Raw genomic sequence first — 20000 nt, 5'->3', positions numbered from 1 at the left:
CAGAATCAACAAGAGATATCTGCAAATATAAGATTTTATAAAAGTGTCTCACACAACTGTGAGTATGCACAAGTCCAAATTCCGTAGGGCAGGCAGCAGACTGGCAACTCCAAGGAAGATGTCTGATGAACTCCTCAGGCAGCGAACTGGGAACTTGGATGAGCTCCTCAGGAAATGCTTCACTGGTCAGCCGAAGAAGAAGTGAAGGTCCTCTATCTGTCTCACTTAAAAGTCTTCAACTGATGGGATTAAATCTAGATGATTGCATTCTCTCATTGTGGAAGACACACCCCTCGTTGATATAATCAGTCACAGCTGCAGCTAATTGGCTGACGATTTAATAAACCAGCCTTATGGTTTATTAACCAGCCACAAATGTCCTTGCAGTAAGGGTTAGGCCAGTGCTTGCTTGACCAGACACCTGGACACCATCACCTGGCCAAGTTGACACATGAACCTAACCGTCACAAAAGGTATGAATTATTACCTAGATGGAGGCAGGATAATGACAATAGCACCTGTGGTAGGTTGAATTATGTAACTGAACAAACACGTTCTTAATTTTAATCTGCATTCTCATGGGTGTGAACCCATTGTAAATAGGACCTTTTGAAGATGTTCTTTTTAGTTAAGGTGTGGCCAACTGAATCAGGGTGGGTCTTAATCTATATTCCTGGAGAATCCATATTCCCTATAAAAAGAGCCCACAAGTCACAGAAGCCAGAAAGGAGAGGACATCACCACATGATGAGAGGCAGTAATACAAAACAAGCCAACAAACCCTAAGAACTGCTGGCAGCCAGTATCATAAAGCTATAAATTCCCAGAGAAAGCAAGCCTTGCTGATATCTTGATTTTGGACTTCTAGCTTAAAAACTGTGAGCCAATAGATTCCCATTGCTTAAGCAAGCTCATTGTATGATATTTGTCATAGCAGTCTGGCAAACTAAGACAGTACCCAAATATACTCCAATAGAGATAGGACTTTGTCCTAATGCAGGATTTCTCCTGTCAGGACATCTGCTGGCAGTGATGTTCCAGATTAAAGGAAACTAAGGAGATGTGACAACTATAGGCATGTATGATCCTGCATTAGACCCTGGACCAGAAAAAAAGACATTAGTGGAACAACTGGCAAAATCTGAGATCTGTAAAATAGATAATAGTGTTCTATCAATGTTAATTTCCTGGTTTGATAATTGTACTGTGGCTATGTAAGATGGCCTTTGGCGTATCTGGGTGACGAATATTCTGGAATTCTTTGTACTATTTTTTGCAACATTTAGTAAGTCTGAATTGATTTCAAAATAAAAAGTTAAAAAAAATGAACTAATGTGCACACACGCAAACACACAGAGACCTCACAAATTCTTCGTTTGCCAAAATGTCATCTTTCAGAAAGAAGAAACAAAACAGGGAACTCTTAATTTGGCCTTAATTCTGACTCAAATGAGCAACTAAGTGGCAACAGAAACCTTCAGAGTTGCAGACTCATTCATGCCAGCCTCTGTAGAGGAGGCTCAGCAGTTCACCTAGGCCCCAAAATGGAGGAATTTCCAGAAAATTCAAAACTGTGTGTAAAGTTAACAAAAAAGGGAAGAAGCAGAACACTGATGCCCTTTAGAACAGGTGTAGAGGGGGACAGGCATCTTCCTTCTCTCCTTTAAGTTGGAGCCACAGGTAGAGGGGCTGAAAAGGGCACACACATCAGCCAGGTGGAGGGGCATTTCCATTTCAAGGAGCCTTTTTGCAGTCTGAGAGCCACAGAAGCTGTTAAAAACTCCAGCTCCTTTGCCTCCCTGAGAAGGGATGGGATATTTTCTGCTTGGGAGTTAGAAGAACCTTGGTAGCACCTGGAGAAGTCCAACAGACTGCTGGCCACCCTAAGAGTAGAGAGGTGCAGAGGACCCGTGGGTTTCCATTTAGACCAAGCAGCCAGGTTAACCAGGAGAGCAAAAGCTCAGTTCAGAGATAAGGAGTATGCATTTGGCTGAAATGCCCTTTGTTCTTGACCACCCCAAACGTGAGCAGGGTGGGTGCCCGCAGGGACAAAATGGAAAAGTCCTATCAGCCAAGGAAAGAACACTAGAAAAAAGGTAGGTTTGTGCCATAGGCTTTAGAAAGCAGGACTAAGAAAAGTGATGGGTGTAATTCCAAGGCCAGAAATTCAACAAAGGATAATAATAACACTTCTCATAGCATGAGCCATATGCCAAAAACTGTTGTAAGTACTTCACATACATTAGTGTGAGAAAAAACAGAAATACAAATGGCCAATAAACATAAGAAAGTATTTTCAATCTCACTAGTAATTTGAGAAATGCAAATGAAAACAAGATACAATTTTGCACCATCTGATTGACACATACGTAGACACATCCAAAGACAGCCTGTGTAAGTGATTGGAGGAAGTATAATTTGGTACTTTTTTGTGGGAAGGATAATTTGGCAATGTCTATTAAAATATTAAATGTATATACCATTCAATCCACCAATTCTAATTGGTATATATCCTACAAAAATGCTCAGTTGATGAGCCATCTCGACAGGTGGACTCGCTGCCCTCCCCCCTACATGGGACCCGACTCCCAGGGGTGTAAATCTCCCTGGCAACGCAGAGTATGACTCCCAGGGATGAGTGTGGACCCGGCATCGTGGGACTGAGAGTATCTTCTTGACCAAAAGGGGGATGCAAAATGAGACAAAATAGTTTCAGTGGCTGAGAGATTCCAAATGGAGTCGAGAGGTCACTCTGGTGGACATTCTTATACACTATATAGATAACACCTCTTAGGCTTTAATGTATTGGAATAGCTAGAAGTAAATACCTAAAACTACCAAACTCCAACCCAGCAGTCTGGACTCCTGAAGACAATTATATAATAATGTAGATTACAAGGGGTGAGAGGGTGATTGTGAAGACCTTGTGGATCACACCCCCTTTATCTAGTGTATGGATGAGTGGAGGAATGGGGATAAAAACTAAAGGACAAATGGGGTGGGATGGGGGGATGATTTGGGTGTTTTTTTTCACTTTTATTTTTTATTCTTGTTCTGGTTCTTTCTGATGTAAGGAAAATGTTCAGAGATAGACTGTGGTGATGAACGCATAACTATGTTATCATACTGTGGACAGTGGATTGTATATCATGGATGATTGTATGGTGTGTGAATGTATTTCAGTAAAACTGAATTTAATAAAAAAAAAAATGCTCAGTTGAACAATGAAGCAAACACAAGGATTTTTACTACGTCATTGTTTATAACCGAGAAAAGCTGAAAAGAACTCAAATGGCTAAAGATTTAATAATACATGGCAAATTTATACTATGTCAAAAATTCTGTAAAGCAGAAGAATTTATTTCTAGAAGTATGTGTACAGGGATGAAAACATGTAGAAAAAGATCAGGAAGGATACACAGTATACTTTTAACACTAGGGAGGGCCATCTCCCATACATTCTGACTAGGGATGGGAGGCTAAGTGTGACTACACACTTTCAGCTAATGCCAAGGACAAAGAAAAAATGAGAAATATCTAAAGAAATAAATGTGGTTCACAGGTACCCCTCACAATAACTTGGACTTTAAAAATGTTTATGATTTTTGTTTCATAATTTAACTAACACAGGCTGACTGTGAAAAACCCAAACAATTCTAAAGTGAAGGCTCAAAGTCCCTCTTACAACCATTCATACATTCCAAAGGTTAAGCTAAAACAATAAGGAAAAAATATAATAAGGACAAGCGATTAGATGAGGCCATGTAATCAAAAATAAAAATAAGAGGGGCTCAAGTCGAATGCAGGGGTATTGGCCTGCCCCACCTCGATGGTTGCTAACATGACCATAGACATAGGGGACCGGTGATTTGATGGGTTGAGCCCTCTACCACAGGATTTACCCTTGGGAAGACTGTTGCTGTAAAGGAGTGGCTAGGCCTCCGTATAATTGTGCCTAAGAGCCTCCTCCCGAATGCCTCTTTGCTGCTCAGATGTGGCCCTCTCTCTAGCTAAGCCAACTTGAAAGGTGAAATCACTGCCCTCCCCCCTACGTGGGATCAAACACCCAGGGAAGTGAATCTCCCTGGCAACGTGGAATATGACTCCCAGGGAGGAATGTAGACCTGGCATCGTGGGACGGAGAGCATCTTCTTGACCAAAAGGGGGATGTGAAAGGAAATGAAATAAGCTTCAGTGGCAGAGAGATTCCAAAAGGAGCCGAGAGGTCACTCTGCTGGGCACTCTTATGCACAATTTAGACAACCCTTTTTTGGTTCTAAAGAATTGGGGTAGCTGGTGGTAGATACCTGAAACTGTCAAACTACAACCCAGAACCCATGAATCTCGAAGACAATTGTATAAAAATGTAGCTTATGAGGGGTGACAATGGGATTGGGAAAGCCATAAGGACCACATTCCCCTTTGTCTAGTTTATGGATGGATGAGTAGAAAAATAGGGGAAGGAAACAAACAAACAAACAGACAAAGGTACCCAGTGTTCTTTTTTACTTTATTGCTCTTTTTCACTTCAATAATTATTCTTGTTATTTTTGTGTGTGTGCTAATGAAGGTGTCAGGGATTGATTTAGGTGATGAATGTACAACTATGTAATGTTACTGTGAACAATCGAATGTAAGATTTGTTTTGTATGACTGCGTGGTATGTGAATATATCTCAATAAAATGAAGATTTTTAAAAAAAAAAAGAGGGGCTCAAGTCTATAAAGATAATGGTGTGGCAATGAAGTCCACAATGAGCTGAGACTTGAAGAAAATGCTAATGACAATCAAAGAGAATTTTACACTATATTTAGACCAAGTAAGAATATTAAACAGAGGATTTGTGAGCATCAGTAAGGGTAGGTGGGGAATCATCAGGAACTAGCCTCTGTTAAAAACAAGTCACAGCCACATCCCAGAGTAATTTCGGCAGATAATAAAAAATATATTTACAGCCTCCCCCTACCCAGCCCCGAGGATCTGGGGGAAGGTGCGGACGTGTTGGACATCCTCACATGGACTGGTGTTGATGTTGTCACAAACATTGGGACTGGCGGTTTGATGTGCTGAGCCCTCAATCATGCGACATGCCCTTATGAAGCTTGTTACCGCAAAGGAGAGGCTAAATTTGCATGTAATTGTGCCTTAGAGTCTCCCCCTGAGTACCTCTTTGTTGCTCAGATGTGTGGCCCTCTCTCTCTCTCTAACTGAGCCACCTCAGCAGGTGAACTCGCTGCCCTCCCCGCTACGTGGGACCCGACTCCCAGGGTTGTAAATCTCCCTGGCAATGCAGAACATGACTCCCAGGGATGAATGTGGGCCCGGCATCGTGGGACTGAGAGTATCTTCTTGACCAAAAGGGGGATGCAAAATGAGACGAAATAGTTTCAGTGGCTGAGAGATTTCAAATGGAGTCGAGAGGTCACTCTGGTGGACATTCTTATGCACTATATAGATAACACCTCTTAGGTTTTAATGTATTGGAATAGCTAGAAGTAAATACCTGAAGCTACCAAACTCCAACCCAGCAGTCTGGACTCCTGAAGACAATTATAGAATAATGTAGATTACAAGGGGTGACAGTGTGATTGTGAAGACCTTGTGGATCACAACCCCTTTATCTAGTGTATGGATGAGGAGAAAAATGGGGATAAAAACTAAAGGACAAATGGGGTGGGATGGGGGGATGATTTGGGTGTTCTTTTTTCACTTTTATTCTTTATTCTTGTTCTGATTCTTTCTGATGTAAGAAAAATGTTCAGAGATAGATTGTGGTGATGAATGCATAACTATGTTATACTGTGGACAGCTGATCGTATACCATGGATGATGGTGTTGTGTGTGAATGTATTTCAATAAAACTGAATTTAATTAAAAAAAAAAAAGTCACAGCAGATCAATCTTACCCATACTTTAACTTTCATCAGGTTCAATCGTGTAATTATTTGACCAGTTCTTCCTGAACACTTACTCTGTGTCAAACACCATGCACTGAAGACAAAAGTCCAAAAAAAAAAAAAACCAAAAAAGACAAATAAGGTTCCTGCCCTCTTGAAGATCACAATTCGGCAAGGGGGCAGATATTAATCAAATAATCACACTAATCAATGTATGATTACAAGCTGAGATAAAGGCCTGGAAGGAAAGGATTATGTTCCCCAGGAAGTGACACCCCATTGGAGAAATGAAGGGCAGAATTAGTTACTGATCAGGAGAATGCTGGACACACAATTTACCTTGACTTTCACCAAAGGGTCTGAAAAAAGTCTCTAAAAACATCTTCAGAAAGAAATGGAGAAACGAGGTCTGTGCTGGTTTGAATCTGTTATGTACCCCAGAAAAGCCATGTTCTTTTAATCTAATCTTGTGGAGGCAGACGTACTGTGGGTGGGACCTTTTGATATGGTTGTTTCCACAGAGTGACCTATTCAATTGCAGCTGGGGCCTTTTAATTAGATTTTTCCATGGATGTGTAACCCTGCCCGCTCAAGGTGGATCTTAGTTTACTGAAGTCCTTAAGAGAGCTCACAGACAGAGAGGTAGCTCAGAAGTGACACACACCCAGATGCTTGGAGATACATACAGAAAGACATTTGGAGGTGCTAAAAGATGAAGCCCAGAGTTTGCCCGGGAGAAGCTAAGTGAGAACCCACAGATGCTTAAAGAGAAAGCCACTGGAATCAGAAGCAGAAAGCAATGCAACCTGGGAACAAAGGACCAGCAGACACCAGCCATGTGCCTTCCCAGCTGACAGAGGTGTTTCTTCAGTGTAGTTATCCTTTTGTGGATGACTTAGTTTGGACACTTTTATGGCCTTAGAACTGTAAATTTATAACCCAATAAATCCCCTTTATAAAAGCCGATCCATTCCTGGATTGAATGGTGGGGTCACATCTCCACGGAAATGATCTAATCAAAAGGTCCTGCCCAGAATTGGGTAGGTCACATCTCCATGGAAACAACCTAATCAAAGGATTCCACCCACAGTAAGTCTGCATCCACAAGATTGGATTAAAACAGCATGGCTTTTCTGAGCTACATAATAGTTTCAAATCAGTACAGCACCTTTTATGAATTTCAACTATATTAAAATACATACGACTCTAAGATGAAGCTTGCAATTGGCCTCATTCCAGTAAAAGAAAAAAAAACACAGAAACAAAATAATACGGAAGTATAATCCCATTTCTTGGCATCTTGGGGCTTAAAGATGGTGGAGGGGGGTAGGAAAATGGAAAGCATAATGGGAACCCTACTTCCAGACTCTCACCAGTCACACAATGTGATACTACAAAAAAAGCTTCCACAAAATGGGCAGAATTATCCTTCCAAATGTTCATTCCACTTGGAAAAGAGCAAGGTCTGCATCATCACATAACAGCTGAACAATTTCACCCCACACTTTCTTAATCATCAATACTACTTTGATCACTTATTTTACCAAGGAAAGGAAAATGTAAGAGCCAGCAATAGACTGATAAACTGAGTTTAACATGAAGCAGGGATTATGACGTGCCAGGCCTGGGCTGCACTGTAGCAAGGGACATAAAAGATTACTTCATGCTCCTTTACTCATATCCTGAAAGTTCACACTGACTGCTAAATGAACTCACATTCCCATTCTAGCAAAAGTAGTCTCTGCCCTGCACTTTGGAGAATAGGGGTAAGGTAACTTTAAACAAACTGCTCAAATAAGCCAAGAAATTTAGAAACAGAGCTAGAAAGGAACCCAGATATCCCAAGATCTGTCACTCCTTTCCATAAAGACAAAGTAAGAACTAACTTGTACTGAGTACTACACTGTGTGCAGCACTGTGCTAAGCACTTTACATATACAATATGTTGATTCTTACTAAACAAATCTTAGGAGATAGGAACTATCATTATCCCCATTTTGCAGGTGAAAAAGCATGCTCAGAGAGGCTAGGTCATATTCCATCATCTGAGAGCTAACAAGCAGTGGAGTGGGGATTGAAACCCAGGCTGCCCGAGCCCATGTTCTTAACCACCAGGACATTCTGCCTCTGATTCTGGGATCTCATCTTAACAGTAACCAACCTTAATTTTCCTTTGAAATATTCTCACAGCTCACTCTTTCAGACATTAGATTAGGAAGCAGAGCATACAGCGCATTGCAATTGTCCACTTATTTTATGAGTTCTTCAAAGACTAGGGGTCTAGAGCTTGGATAAAGTTAGAAAAAAACAAGAGAGAAGGCCACACTTTGTTTAGTCCCAGAGTTCTTAAAAGCAGAGGTAATGAGACTATCAAACTACAACCCAGAACCCTTAAATCTTGAAGATGATTGTATAAAAATGTAGTATGAGGGATGACAATGTGATTGGGAAAACCATGTGGACCACACTTCCCTTTGTCCAGTGTATGGATGGATGAGTAGAAAAATGGGGGGGGGGGGGCACCCAGTGTTCTTTTTTACATTAATTGTTCTTTTTCACTTTAATTTTTATTCTTATTATTTGTGTGTGTGTGGTAATGAAAATGTTCAAAAATTAATTTGGGTGATGAACGCACAACTTCATAATGGTACTGTGAACAATTGAATGTATGCTTTGTGTGACTGCATGGTATGTGAATATATCTCAATAAAATAGAATTAAAAAAAAAAAAGCAGAGGTAAGGGGAAGGAAGCAAAGCAGTCTTTTACTAGAGGAGTGGTCTCTCCCTCTCCCTGCTATTCCCTTCTTCCGTGCAGTAGCCATAACAGAGTAGCTCCGTGTAAAAGTGAGGTTAGATAACACCATTCAACTATGGCTTCTTAATAATTCAGTAGTGTATGTATTGCAGTAAAAATAACACAAAGCTGGAAGCTAGGAGACCTGTACTATCTACCCAAGATCAACCACTATCTGGCTTTTTAAAGCGGCGTTCCTTCTTCCATAAAGAAGGGTGTGACATTGCCCTATGTATGGGCCTCTTTCTATTCCACATCTGTGAGGCTGAACCACGTGAAACTGATCAACAAAAGTGGCAATTTCAAATGGTTCAACCTAATAAATGGATTGGCACAAAGTCTTTGATACGACATCACCTGTTTCTTAACTTCTTAATCTAATTCCACATAATTCTGGCATCTACTAACCTTCAAACCTACGGGCTGTCAAAACAGATTCCAGTACTGGCTCAAAATGGAAAAATAATTAATTTAACTAAGGATCCTTAGAATGTGAAGGATGACTAATACCTCCATAATGAGATAATATAAGAAGTTCCAGACAGATAACACCAATCACAGCTGAGGGAATATATGCAAACACATTTCAAAGAGGCTGATCCAAGCAAGCTCTAAGGTTTCAGATCACCCATGAGCCCCAATGATTTGCTGAGCCATCATTCCATCATAGAGAGAAAATAAATACTTCAGGTTGGGTGTGTATGTGTTGGCAATGATGGTAAGCTGGTAGTGATTCTAACCCACTTGCTTTTAGCAAACATGCTTACCAGCAATACACAAAAAGAAAAGTAGAAAACACTTGGGTTATTAGGAACTGGCAAAGTAAATCTGCTGTTCTCTAAAATTTCTCTGAGCTGTGCTATTTCTCCTGAACTAAGGTCTCCACAAGCATTAGGCAATAGCCACAGAAGATGGAGGCTTCAACAGTGACTCTTATCTCTTATCAATCCAGATTTAATAGAAAGTGAAGGAAATCCAGCAGAATCATTTCTAAACTTTACCTGACTAGCTAGCTTGGTGGTTTGTTTTGTCTTTTAAAATAGAATAGACTCACAGGAAATTGCAAACATAGTAGAGAGAGTCCCAGAACCCTTTACCCAGCTTCTCTTTATGGTACTATCTTTCATAAATATAATACAAAATAAACCCAGAAAATTTTCCTTGGTATAGTATGGCAAACTAGTCTATAGACCTTGTTCAGATTTCACCAGTTTTTACATGCACTCATTTGTATTTACGAGAGACTGTGAATGTGTGTGTACTTCAATACAATTGTATCCCATCTATAGATTCATATAACCAACACCACAATCAAGAAACAGAACCGAACTGTTCCATCATCACAAGGAAACTTCCTTGCACAACCCCTTTATAATTGCCTCCCTCCCCACACTGTCCCTATACCTGGCAAACACTAATCTATTCTCCATTTCTAGAATTTTGTCATTTTAAGAATGCTATAAAATGGAAGCATATGTTATGAAACCTTTTGAGATTAGCTTTTCTTACTTAGCATAAAACTCTTCAGATTCATCCAGTTCTTACTGTATGTATCAATTGTTCATCTTTTTATTGTGGAGTAGAATTCCATTTTATGGATGTACCAGAGTTTGTTTAATTATTCACCCTCTGAAGAAGCCTTGCGTTGTTTCCAGTTTGGGGCTATTGTGAATAAAGCTCTTATACACATTTTTGTGTGAACATAAGTTTTCATTTCTCTGGGATAATTGCCCAAGAGCAACTGCTGGCTCGTATGGTAAGTGCATGTTTAGTTTTATTAGAAACTGCCAAGTGATTTTCCAGAGTAGCTGTTATGATTTTTATATCCCCACCAGCAATATATAAGAAATCTAGTTTCTCTGCATCCTTGCCAGTATTTGATGTCATCACTTAGTCATTCTAACAGGTGTTATTGTGGTTCTAGCTTGCATTTTCCTAATGGCTAATGATGCTGAACATCTTTTCATGTACCTATTTGCCATCCATCCAGCATTTTGGCAAAATGTCCATTTGTGTCTTTTGCCCATTTTGTAACCAGATTGTTTGTTTTTCAACTGTTGAGATTTGAGAGTTCTTTATACATTCTAGACATAAGTTCCTTGTCAGATATATGCTTTGTAAATATTTTCTTCCAGTCTGTAGCTTGGCTTTTCATTTTCTTAACAGGGTTTTACACAGAGCAAAAATTTGTAATTTTGATGATGAACGCTTTAACCCATTATTTGTTTCATGGACCATTCTTTTGTTGGCATGACTAAAAACTCTTCACCTAGCCCTATATCTCAAAGATTTTTCTCCTATGTGTTCTTTGAAAAGTTTTATAGCCTTATATTTCACATTTAAATCTATGATTTTAATTAAGAATTAATTTTTGTATAGGGATGTGAGGTTTAGTCGAAGTTCACTTTTTTGCCTATGCATGTCCATTGTTCTAGTACCATTTGTTGAAAAGACTTCTTTCCTCCACTGAATTGCTTTTGCACCTCTGTCAAAACTTAGGTATATCTATGTGGATCTTCTCTAGGTTATATACTCTGCTCCATTGATCTATTTGTCTCTTTCTCTCTGCCAATATTGAAGTTTTAATTACTATAGCTATCTAGGATGTCTTAAAATCAGGTAGAGTGATACCTCTCACTTTATTGTTCTTTTTCAAAATTGTTTCAGCTCTTCTAGTTCCCTTCTTGCGTTTCCATACAAATTTTGGAATAAGCTTGTCTATATTTACAAAAAAATCTTTCTGAGATTTTGATAGGAATTACGTTAAACCTCTAAGTCAATCTGGGGAGAACTGACATCTTCTATATTGATTCTTCTACTCCATGAACAAGGTGTATCTCTCAGTTTATTTAGATCTTTGATTTTCTTCATCAGCATTTTGTGATTTCCAGCACATAGTCCTATGTATGTTTTATTAGACTTATACCTAAGTATTTCACTTTGTGGGGGAGGGACTGTAAATACTGTTATAATTTAATTTAGGTTTCCATATGTTTGTCCCTAGTATATAAAAAATGATTGATTTTTTAGTGTGTTGATTATGCATGCTGTGATCTTGCTGAATTCACTTACTAATTCTAGGAGTTTTCTGTGTGGATACCTTGGAATTTTCTATATAGAAATCATTTCTTCTGCAAACAGGGCCAATTTGTATTGTACTTTCCAATCTGTGTGCCTTTTATTCTATTTTCTTGTCCTACTGCACTGGCTAGAGCTTCCAGTAATAGCTGAATGATGGAGAGAACAAACATCATTGCCTTGTTCCTGATCTTCAGAAGAAAGTATTCAGCCTCTGACCATAGAGTATCATGTTAGCTGCTAGCTTGTGGCTTTAACTCTTGCTCAATTATCAAAGAGCAAGCTCTTTGAATATAAAATTTAATGAAATATAGATCCTAGAATAGGGAGAAACTGTGTCATTTTTGTCTATCTACTGTCTATCCCCCTTCCTCATAGAACAATGCTTTGATTTCCCCCAGCAGTTATGTCACTCCAGAACAGTAAGCAGGTGAGTATTTCTGGTCAATTCATCTATTCCACATTCTAGTCCAACTATTTAGTCCAATAAAATTCAAATAGGTACTGCTTTGGGCTTATTATACAAAAGCTTTCTTTCCACTAGACTTCTAGATCAGGAGTTGAGAAACTGTGGCCAATGAGTCAAATCTGGCCTGCCACCTGTTTTTGTAGATAAAGTTTTATTGAAACACAGCCACCACAATCACTCTTCACATATTATCCATGGCTGTTTTTACATTACAATGGCAAAGCTGAGTAGCTGCAACAGAAACCATTCAGGTCCCCCAAACCTAAAATACTTACTATTTGTCCCTTTACAGTAAAGTTCAATGATCCTTGTTCTTGATAGTAAGACATAAGCCTGGGCAATTAGAAAGCATCTTGCTACCACATAGAAAGAACCTATTGGAAAGTGAATCCAAACACAAAAAAAGAAACCAACTCCAAATATTATCTAAGCTCCTTGAATCAAATGGGCCTGGTTTTTCAGTTGTGTAAGCCAACAAATCCAGCTTTTACTTCAAGCAAGTTTGAACTGGTTTTCCTTCACTTAAACTAAAATAAGTCAAATTCACTACATAGATAAAATCCATAATGCACATGGTAGGATCACAACGCTAATTTCCTCCTCTATAATATGTCCATCAATACTATAAAGTCATGCAACATTTCTTTGAACTAGGAGTGTGCTAAAATTAAACAAGGAAAGAACAAAAAGGACAGAAACCAAAATTAACTACCTACCAAAACAAAATATCCCACACTAGATAATCAATCACAGAACAACTGAAATGTAAGTTTAAAAACAGAAGACAGAAGCCAACATTAAATCTCCCTGAAGTAAGGAAGTTGCTCTAAAACCAGCTAGAGAAAGGTTTTTCTCCCTTAACAAAACCAAAACTCTCAAGGGAACAAGATTTAACTAATTAGAGAGACAGTGATTAAAATCGGGGCTGCTGTCTACTAGATTTATATCTTCAGTAATGTTCCCTAGAGGCTCTCAGCAATGGGGGGCAAAATTAAGCCTAATATTCTTGTCAATTATGCAATCATCATTTGTCTATATTTATAGCTCCCTTTAGGAAACAAAAAAACACATGGAAGTGTGGTTTTCAATGCAAGCTATATGTTCCTGTGGAAAAAAGTTATTTTGTATTTAAACTTGTTTTCATGGGTATATTCTGGAGCAAGGAGATGTTTCTTTCAACAGCACACTCTTCCATTTGCAGAAGCCAGATGTTAAACAACAGGAAAACTGGAGTTGTTAGTAAGAAGACCAATTACATATGGACAGAGAACAAATATCAAGTGGCAGGGAAGAGTGGGGGGTAAAACTTAAAATGGAGTTGGTGAAACAGTTACAGAATACCAGCTCACTGCAAAAAAAGACTGCAGTGGGGTTTTTTACAGACCAAGAATATTATGCTGTGACAGGATTTTTATTTCCTCCCCTAGGAGCTAAAGAATCATTCAGGAGAGTCAGAGAAAGAAAGTATTGTATACATGAACTGAGTGAGAATTCTTAAAGGACAATTTGACATTTTATTTCTATTAAAGATGAATATATCTAGGGACAGATGGGTTCAAATTCTAGCTTTTCCATTGCTGGAGACTTTTAATCATCCCCGGTATCTTTCTTCTTCTGCTTCCCTGAAGTAATAATTATCTTTGTTATAGCATCCTAGTCTGTACCCTACTAATACAGCCACTTACTTAATATCTGTGCAACTAGGTACTGGCCAGTCCCAGGCTGCCTATGTACAGACTAAATTTCCTGTCCTCCTTTGCACATACATGTTGCCATATAATTACGTATGGGCCAGTGGAATGTGTTTAAAAGTGATGTACGCACTTTCTGGGTCTTTTGAGATGATTGCCCTAGACTCTTTTATCTCCAACATCTGGCAGGACTGCTCACTTCTGAGCTTTGGGCAAGAAATAAATATTATCATATTTAAGCCACTGTACTTCAGGGTATCTTTATTATAGCATCCTAGTCTGTACCCTACTAATATGCCACTTACTTAATATCTGTGAAACTTGGGGCAAGTTATTTAACCTAAGTCTCAGTTTCCTTATCTGTAAAATGGAATCAAAGCACTTTTTCATATTGTACTAAAAGGAATAAATGAGTTAAGAGACACAAGGTGCTCAATTCAGTGTCTGACATACAATAAAGTACTCACCTAACGGTAGTGGTGCTAGAAAGAATGAAGGACTACTAAAGAAGACACTTTCAAAGTTCTCTGACATCAAACAGCTATTGTGCCCACAAAGCCCTAAAGGTAGAAATACATACCTGTTTTTGAGAAAGCTTCTATCAGAAACTATGTATTCCGGGAAAAACAAGTCTATTTTATATTTTAGCCCAGTAGAAGAATTAAGATAAAACGTTTAATTATAGTTTAACAAATTGTGCCTAAACCTTTAAATAGTTCTTTAGTTCTTGCTCTATATTTGATTAAGTGTTAGGCAACACTATTTATTTCTTCAAATGATTGAACTGAGTTCCATGTTCACATAAAAAATAGTTCAGTGGGAAGGCACGTTTCTCTGCACTGTCAGATCACCTTACTAGGTTGAGAAAGAGACACACAAATGAACTGGAATCATCTATACTGGACACCAGCTTGAACCATAGAGTTCTGTAGTCCATGGAGGGAGGCCTTGTCCTGTTTTTCCCTTCTACATATGTGCCGGTTTGGATATATTATGTGCCCCAAAAGCCATGTTCTGTAATGCAATCCTGTGAAGGCAGACATTAATCATTTGATTGAGTGTTTCCATGGAAATGTGACTCAATCAGCTATGGGTGAGACAATTGATTAAATTATTTCCATGGAGATACTGACCCTGCCCGTTCAGGGTGGGTCTTAATTAAATCACTGGAGTCCTATAAGAGCCCACAGACAGGAGTTCAGAGCAGCTGAGAGACAATTTGGGAGAGATGCTTGCCGATGCTTTGAGAAGCTTGGAGGCATTTGGAGGTGCTAGCCCAGAGTTTGCTCTGGAGAAGCTAAGAGAAGACCTCGACACTTGGATGAATAGAGCTGAAGAAGCTAAGACAGACAAGCCCAGACTCATTTTACAGAAAGCCATTTTGAATGCAATTTGCGAGCAAAGGACCCGCAGACACCAGCCACGTGTCTTTCCAGCTAACAGAGGTGTTGCAGACACCATCAGCCATTCTTTAGAGAGGGTATACTCGTGTCGATGCCTTAGTTTGGATACCTTTATGGCCTCAGAACTGTAAATTTGTGACCCAATAAATCCCCTTTATAAAGGCCAATCCATTTCTGGTATTTTGCATAACAGCTGCATTAGCAAACCAGAACATCGTATTTCTCCCCTTTGGATAGTGTCTTTGCAAATGTTCATTACTGGCCCTCTGACATTCTGGATTCTTTTTATCTTGTGTGTGGGAAATTTTCTATAGCCTTGAGATCTGCTGAGCACTGGAATCGATATCCTTGGCACCAAGATAAGGACTACTCTGACTCTAGGGGCTTCCCCAGGGCTCTTACATGAGTTTCACATGTCACAAGATGCAGAAAAACCCCAAGAAGATTAGATCACCCAGCTGAGGCCAGCATCTCTGAAATGGGGGCAAGGGTCACATTACTGGGCTTAACTCCTTCCATCTACCCTGATAATGTTCCAGTACTTTATTATGGGATGTGAGTTACTATAGCGATAGGAGGCTGAACTAGAAGGAGATGATAAAAGATGCTGCATAACTATATACACCATTATGATCATTTACCCTTTAAAATGGGTTTGAAATCATGCTCTGTGGCCTTTTTCATGATAGCAGGAGGCATCATAGGGTCAATAAAAATACTCAGCAAGCCAGATGGGTCCCTGTCTCCTCTAAGAGACCTACGGGTGCTACAACTGCATCAGCAAAGGGTATTTTTGTGTCCTATCATGCAGAACCCACACCTTAGGTATAAGAGGCCACAGCTCAGGAACCACATCCACACAGAAGAAAGTATCACTATCCATAAACACCAACCTAGAAAGAAAACACTACCTCTGGTACATTGGTCTTGATAACCCAAGACTTTAGAGCAACAGCAAAAATCACTGTGCTTGGGAAGTAACAAACAACTCAGGTCTTTTTTTCTTGATCTACTTCCCTGAATTGTTACTTACAGGCTCCCGGCCATCCATGGCTTCCATCCAGAGCCTCCGGTCCTCTTCCGACAATGCCTGCATGGTGATAACCCCTGGCCTGCGGAAAGAGGAGGGACAGATATGTCAGCGCCACAGACAGAGAAAAACTGGCAAAGATGAACGCTAGAAGCACCTACTAGACTGAGTAAGCCACTGCTAGGGTTAACACCAGGAATAGAGCACAACACACAGCCTTTCCAAGCCATCTTCTAGTCTTTGAAAAGAAGGCCATCTCCCCATATGACTCGCAAAAAGCTCATCTCCCTCAGGGAGGCAGAAAGAAACACAGATGACATGACCATACTTTCCAGGTAAGAAACACAAATAAGTGAGGTGAGCCCTTTAGATTTTGTTCAATCCTTGAAATCTTATTCATTTCTATTTCCCAAAATGCTTCACAGGGTGCTTGACTCACAGCAGGAGGGCAATACATATTTATTGAAATGAATGGAATTGTTGAATTTAAGATAAAAAGAGGGCTTTGGAGCTAGATAGAGGTAGTGATTGCACAACACTGTGAATGTACTAAATGCCACTGAATTGTTCACTCTAAAATGGTTACTTTTATGTTACATGAATTTCACCTCAACAAAAAAAATAAGATAAAAACAGGAGAAAACGTTCAAGCTGTGGTAATGCCAGTCTCCTAAAACCCAGTCCAACGCTTCTAAGCTGCTTTTGACATAGAAGAGTTTTAAGGAGGTAATCATCTTTGTGATTATGATCATATTAAATGTATACATTAAATTATTCTATGTCAGGTGTTAAGTACTTTACATTCATTAGCTCTCTTCAGTCTCTCACTGAAATCTGCTTGCTTTTTAAAACTGAGCACAAATGTATAGTAGGTGTAGGTTTCTGTTTCAGGTGATGAGAAAGTTCTGGGAATGGATGTGGTGAAGGCAGCACAGCAATGTGAATGTAATTAATCCTGCTGAATGAAATGCTTAGGAGGGGCTGAGGTAGGGAAGTTTATGTTGCATATATGTTTCCACAATTTAAAAAAGAGAAACTAAAGAGACAATGACAATTAAATGCAATACATGATCCTGGACTGGATCTAATAATGGAGGAGAAAAGGCCAAAAATGACATTATTGGCTTATGAAAAACTGGAGTATAGACTGTAAGCCTGATATCAATTTTAAATGTCTTGAACTTGATAACTGTACTTAAAATGGTGACTCAGTGAATATCCTTGTTCTTAGGAAATGGACATGGACATATTAAATGTTTGAGGAGTATGATGTATACAATCCATTCTCAAATGTTTAGAAAATAGATAGAAAGATAGATAGGCAGACAGACAGATGGACAGATGAATATATAGACAGAACGATACTGCAAAAGTAGCAAAACATTAACAATTGGTGGATCTGTGTATCTCGGTGAGAATATGTTGGACTTTACTCTGTGGTTTTGGTATTATTTTTGCAGCTGTCCTGAAAATTTGAAATTATTTCAACACAAAAAAGTAAAAAATAATTTTTTAAAAACTGAGCACAAGCCCTCCAGAAAGCATACACACATCAAATGGTACTTGCTGAGTTCCCATTACAGATGGCACTCCATGTGGAGCAGAGACTTGTGCATAAAATGACCTTGGGAGGAGCTAAAAGCCATCTATGCTCATTAAAGCAGGAGTTCTTAACACAGGGTCCACAGATGGATCCCCAGAGAGCTCATAAACCACCTCTCCCTAAAGGTATGTGCATTCTTCTGCAGAAACAATTTAAACCGTCGATCAGATTCTCAAAGAGAACTGCAACCCTCAAAACGTTAAGAATTGCTGATTTAAACACACATCTTTAAAGTTTGAGAAAGCCTAAAAGGGAAAAAGGGGTCCACCTGAGTTAGAACTAAAGTCCAATCACCTTTTAAGTCCCCAAGTCCTGTTAACAATCAGAGAGCAGTACAGTACTGAACCAGGCTTGCCAATATTCTGAGCAGCACAAGCCCGGGCCCCACAAGCACCCAAGCCAGTTCTCTCTGACCCACCAATAATCACTGTTCCTGGCTTATTTCCATAGTTCCAATGCATATGCTAGATTTATTTATGTTTCCCATATTTTAAAAAGTCACATTTGCTTCCTTTCACTGTTTATCTCTCAAGACCCCCCAAGAAAAAGAAGATTCCAAAGACATGGGCCTATCAGTGCAGAGGGGCTGGGGCTGTGGGCATCGGGTCTGGATTTGAATACGGGATGCGGGGCAGGGAGAGAGAGTGCGTGTGTGTATGAGGGAGAGAGAGAGAGAGAGAGAGAGAGAGCAGGCACAGGGACATGGAGGGGCGTGTGAGGGTGGAAGAGTGGGTGAGCAGGTGGGTAGGCGGGTGTGTTGGGGATGAGAGACAGGCGATGGGAAGGGCACTGATTCTCCAGAGGGAGGTTATTCCTGTGAAGTCCACACTGGTGCCACAACATAAAGATGACTCAAAAGATGCAGTAACTCCTCTCTCAATGAGCACCTGCCACGTTCTGCCTCCTCTTCTCAGAAATTCTCATTCTCAGACCCAAGTGCCCATTGCCCACCACCTGCCCATTTGGTGTGCCAGACCCACTGTGTACTTGCAGAGTTTGTGCTGGCAGCCATGGCTCCCAGGGCTGACTCTATGGCTTAGGGACATGGTGTATTGATTCTGCCCTTCTACTTTTCAGAAGGCAAAGCTCAAAGTTTTAATGACTTTGAAATTAAAGGTCTTACAAAGCTACAATCCACTGCAGAATTCTCAATTATATGCACCTGGATCTTTGAGTATTGCTCAAAATGTTGTACCTGGACCATCTGCTTCAGAATTAAGCATTCCCTCAAAGTGTCTGGTACACACAGTAAATGCTCCTAAAGTTAGATGTCACAGGGGTAAGCCGGGAGGAGAGGGAACAGATGACAAGTATGGGGTAGGTTCAAAATTATGGAGGGAGAAGAGCAAGTGTTCATGGTTTAAAAAGGAAAAGAAACAACCCACAAATGTTTCTGATATGCAGGACCCTACTCCAACACACATACACATACACACACACACACACACATACACACAGCATTGAAAATCACACCTCTCCCACAAAGCAAGCCACTGAAGGCTGAAAGGGCACACAGTCTCTAACATCATGATCGTTTCCTTTTCCTCCTGAATAAAGCATCAGAGTAGCCTACTCCCCCATTCTAGAATTAGCGACAACATATCAGGACAGAAAAGGGTCTTTAGAAAAATTTCGAAAATCTAGAAAGATGTTCCCTCTGCCCACCAAGTGAGAGAAAGAACAAATTACTTAAAATCTTTTTTGGAATGCAATCCTAAGATTCTACTTAAAATACAGCACTTCTTTTTCACTCCAAGTAAGTCCTTGGTTAGAGTTATATTGGGACCAGCTCGAGAATCAGGAACAAGGATCTGCAATTTTCTCTAAGCTGCCACCCCCACCTCTCATGCTATAGGAGTGATGTAGGAAACAGTTACTCATCTACCAGAGGGCAAGCTACCCATCACCACATCTCCTCCAACACTGGCCCCCAAAAGGAGACCACAGAAAGCAACACATCTTTTAGCCTGGGACTGCTGATGTCAGCTCACAGCCTTCCCACCAGCCAAGAGCAAGCAGAATCACAACCAGCTT

At 39.8% G+C, this 20000-nt stretch overlaps 1 protein-coding gene across 8 annotated transcripts in view; it reads right to left on the bottom strand.

Annotated features, from left to right (window-relative positions):
- ARHGAP26 (Rho GTPase activating protein 26) overlaps positions 1 to 20000 on the bottom strand; it is a 456250-nt gene that overhangs the window by 258336 nt on the left and 177914 nt on the right. For all 8 annotated transcript variants that reach the window (XR_005211383.1, XM_037801456.1, XM_037801453.1 and 5 more), the window contains exon 11: positions 16367 to 16445. Coding sequence is in view for 7 of the 8 variants with exons in the window: in XM_037801456.1 (XP_037657384.1) it covers positions 16367 to 16445 (79 nt within the window). In the remaining variant the exon portion in view is untranslated. The remainder of the gene's footprint in view (positions 1 to 16366; positions 16446 to 20000) is intronic.

Source organism: Choloepus didactylus, chromosome 13 (assembly GCF_015220235.1).
Source record: "Choloepus didactylus isolate mChoDid1 chromosome 13, mChoDid1.pri, whole genome shotgun sequence".
NCBI lineage: Eukaryota > Metazoa > Chordata > Mammalia > Pilosa > Megalonychidae > Choloepus > Choloepus didactylus.
This window is presented reverse-complemented; position numbering and strand designations above follow the sequence as displayed.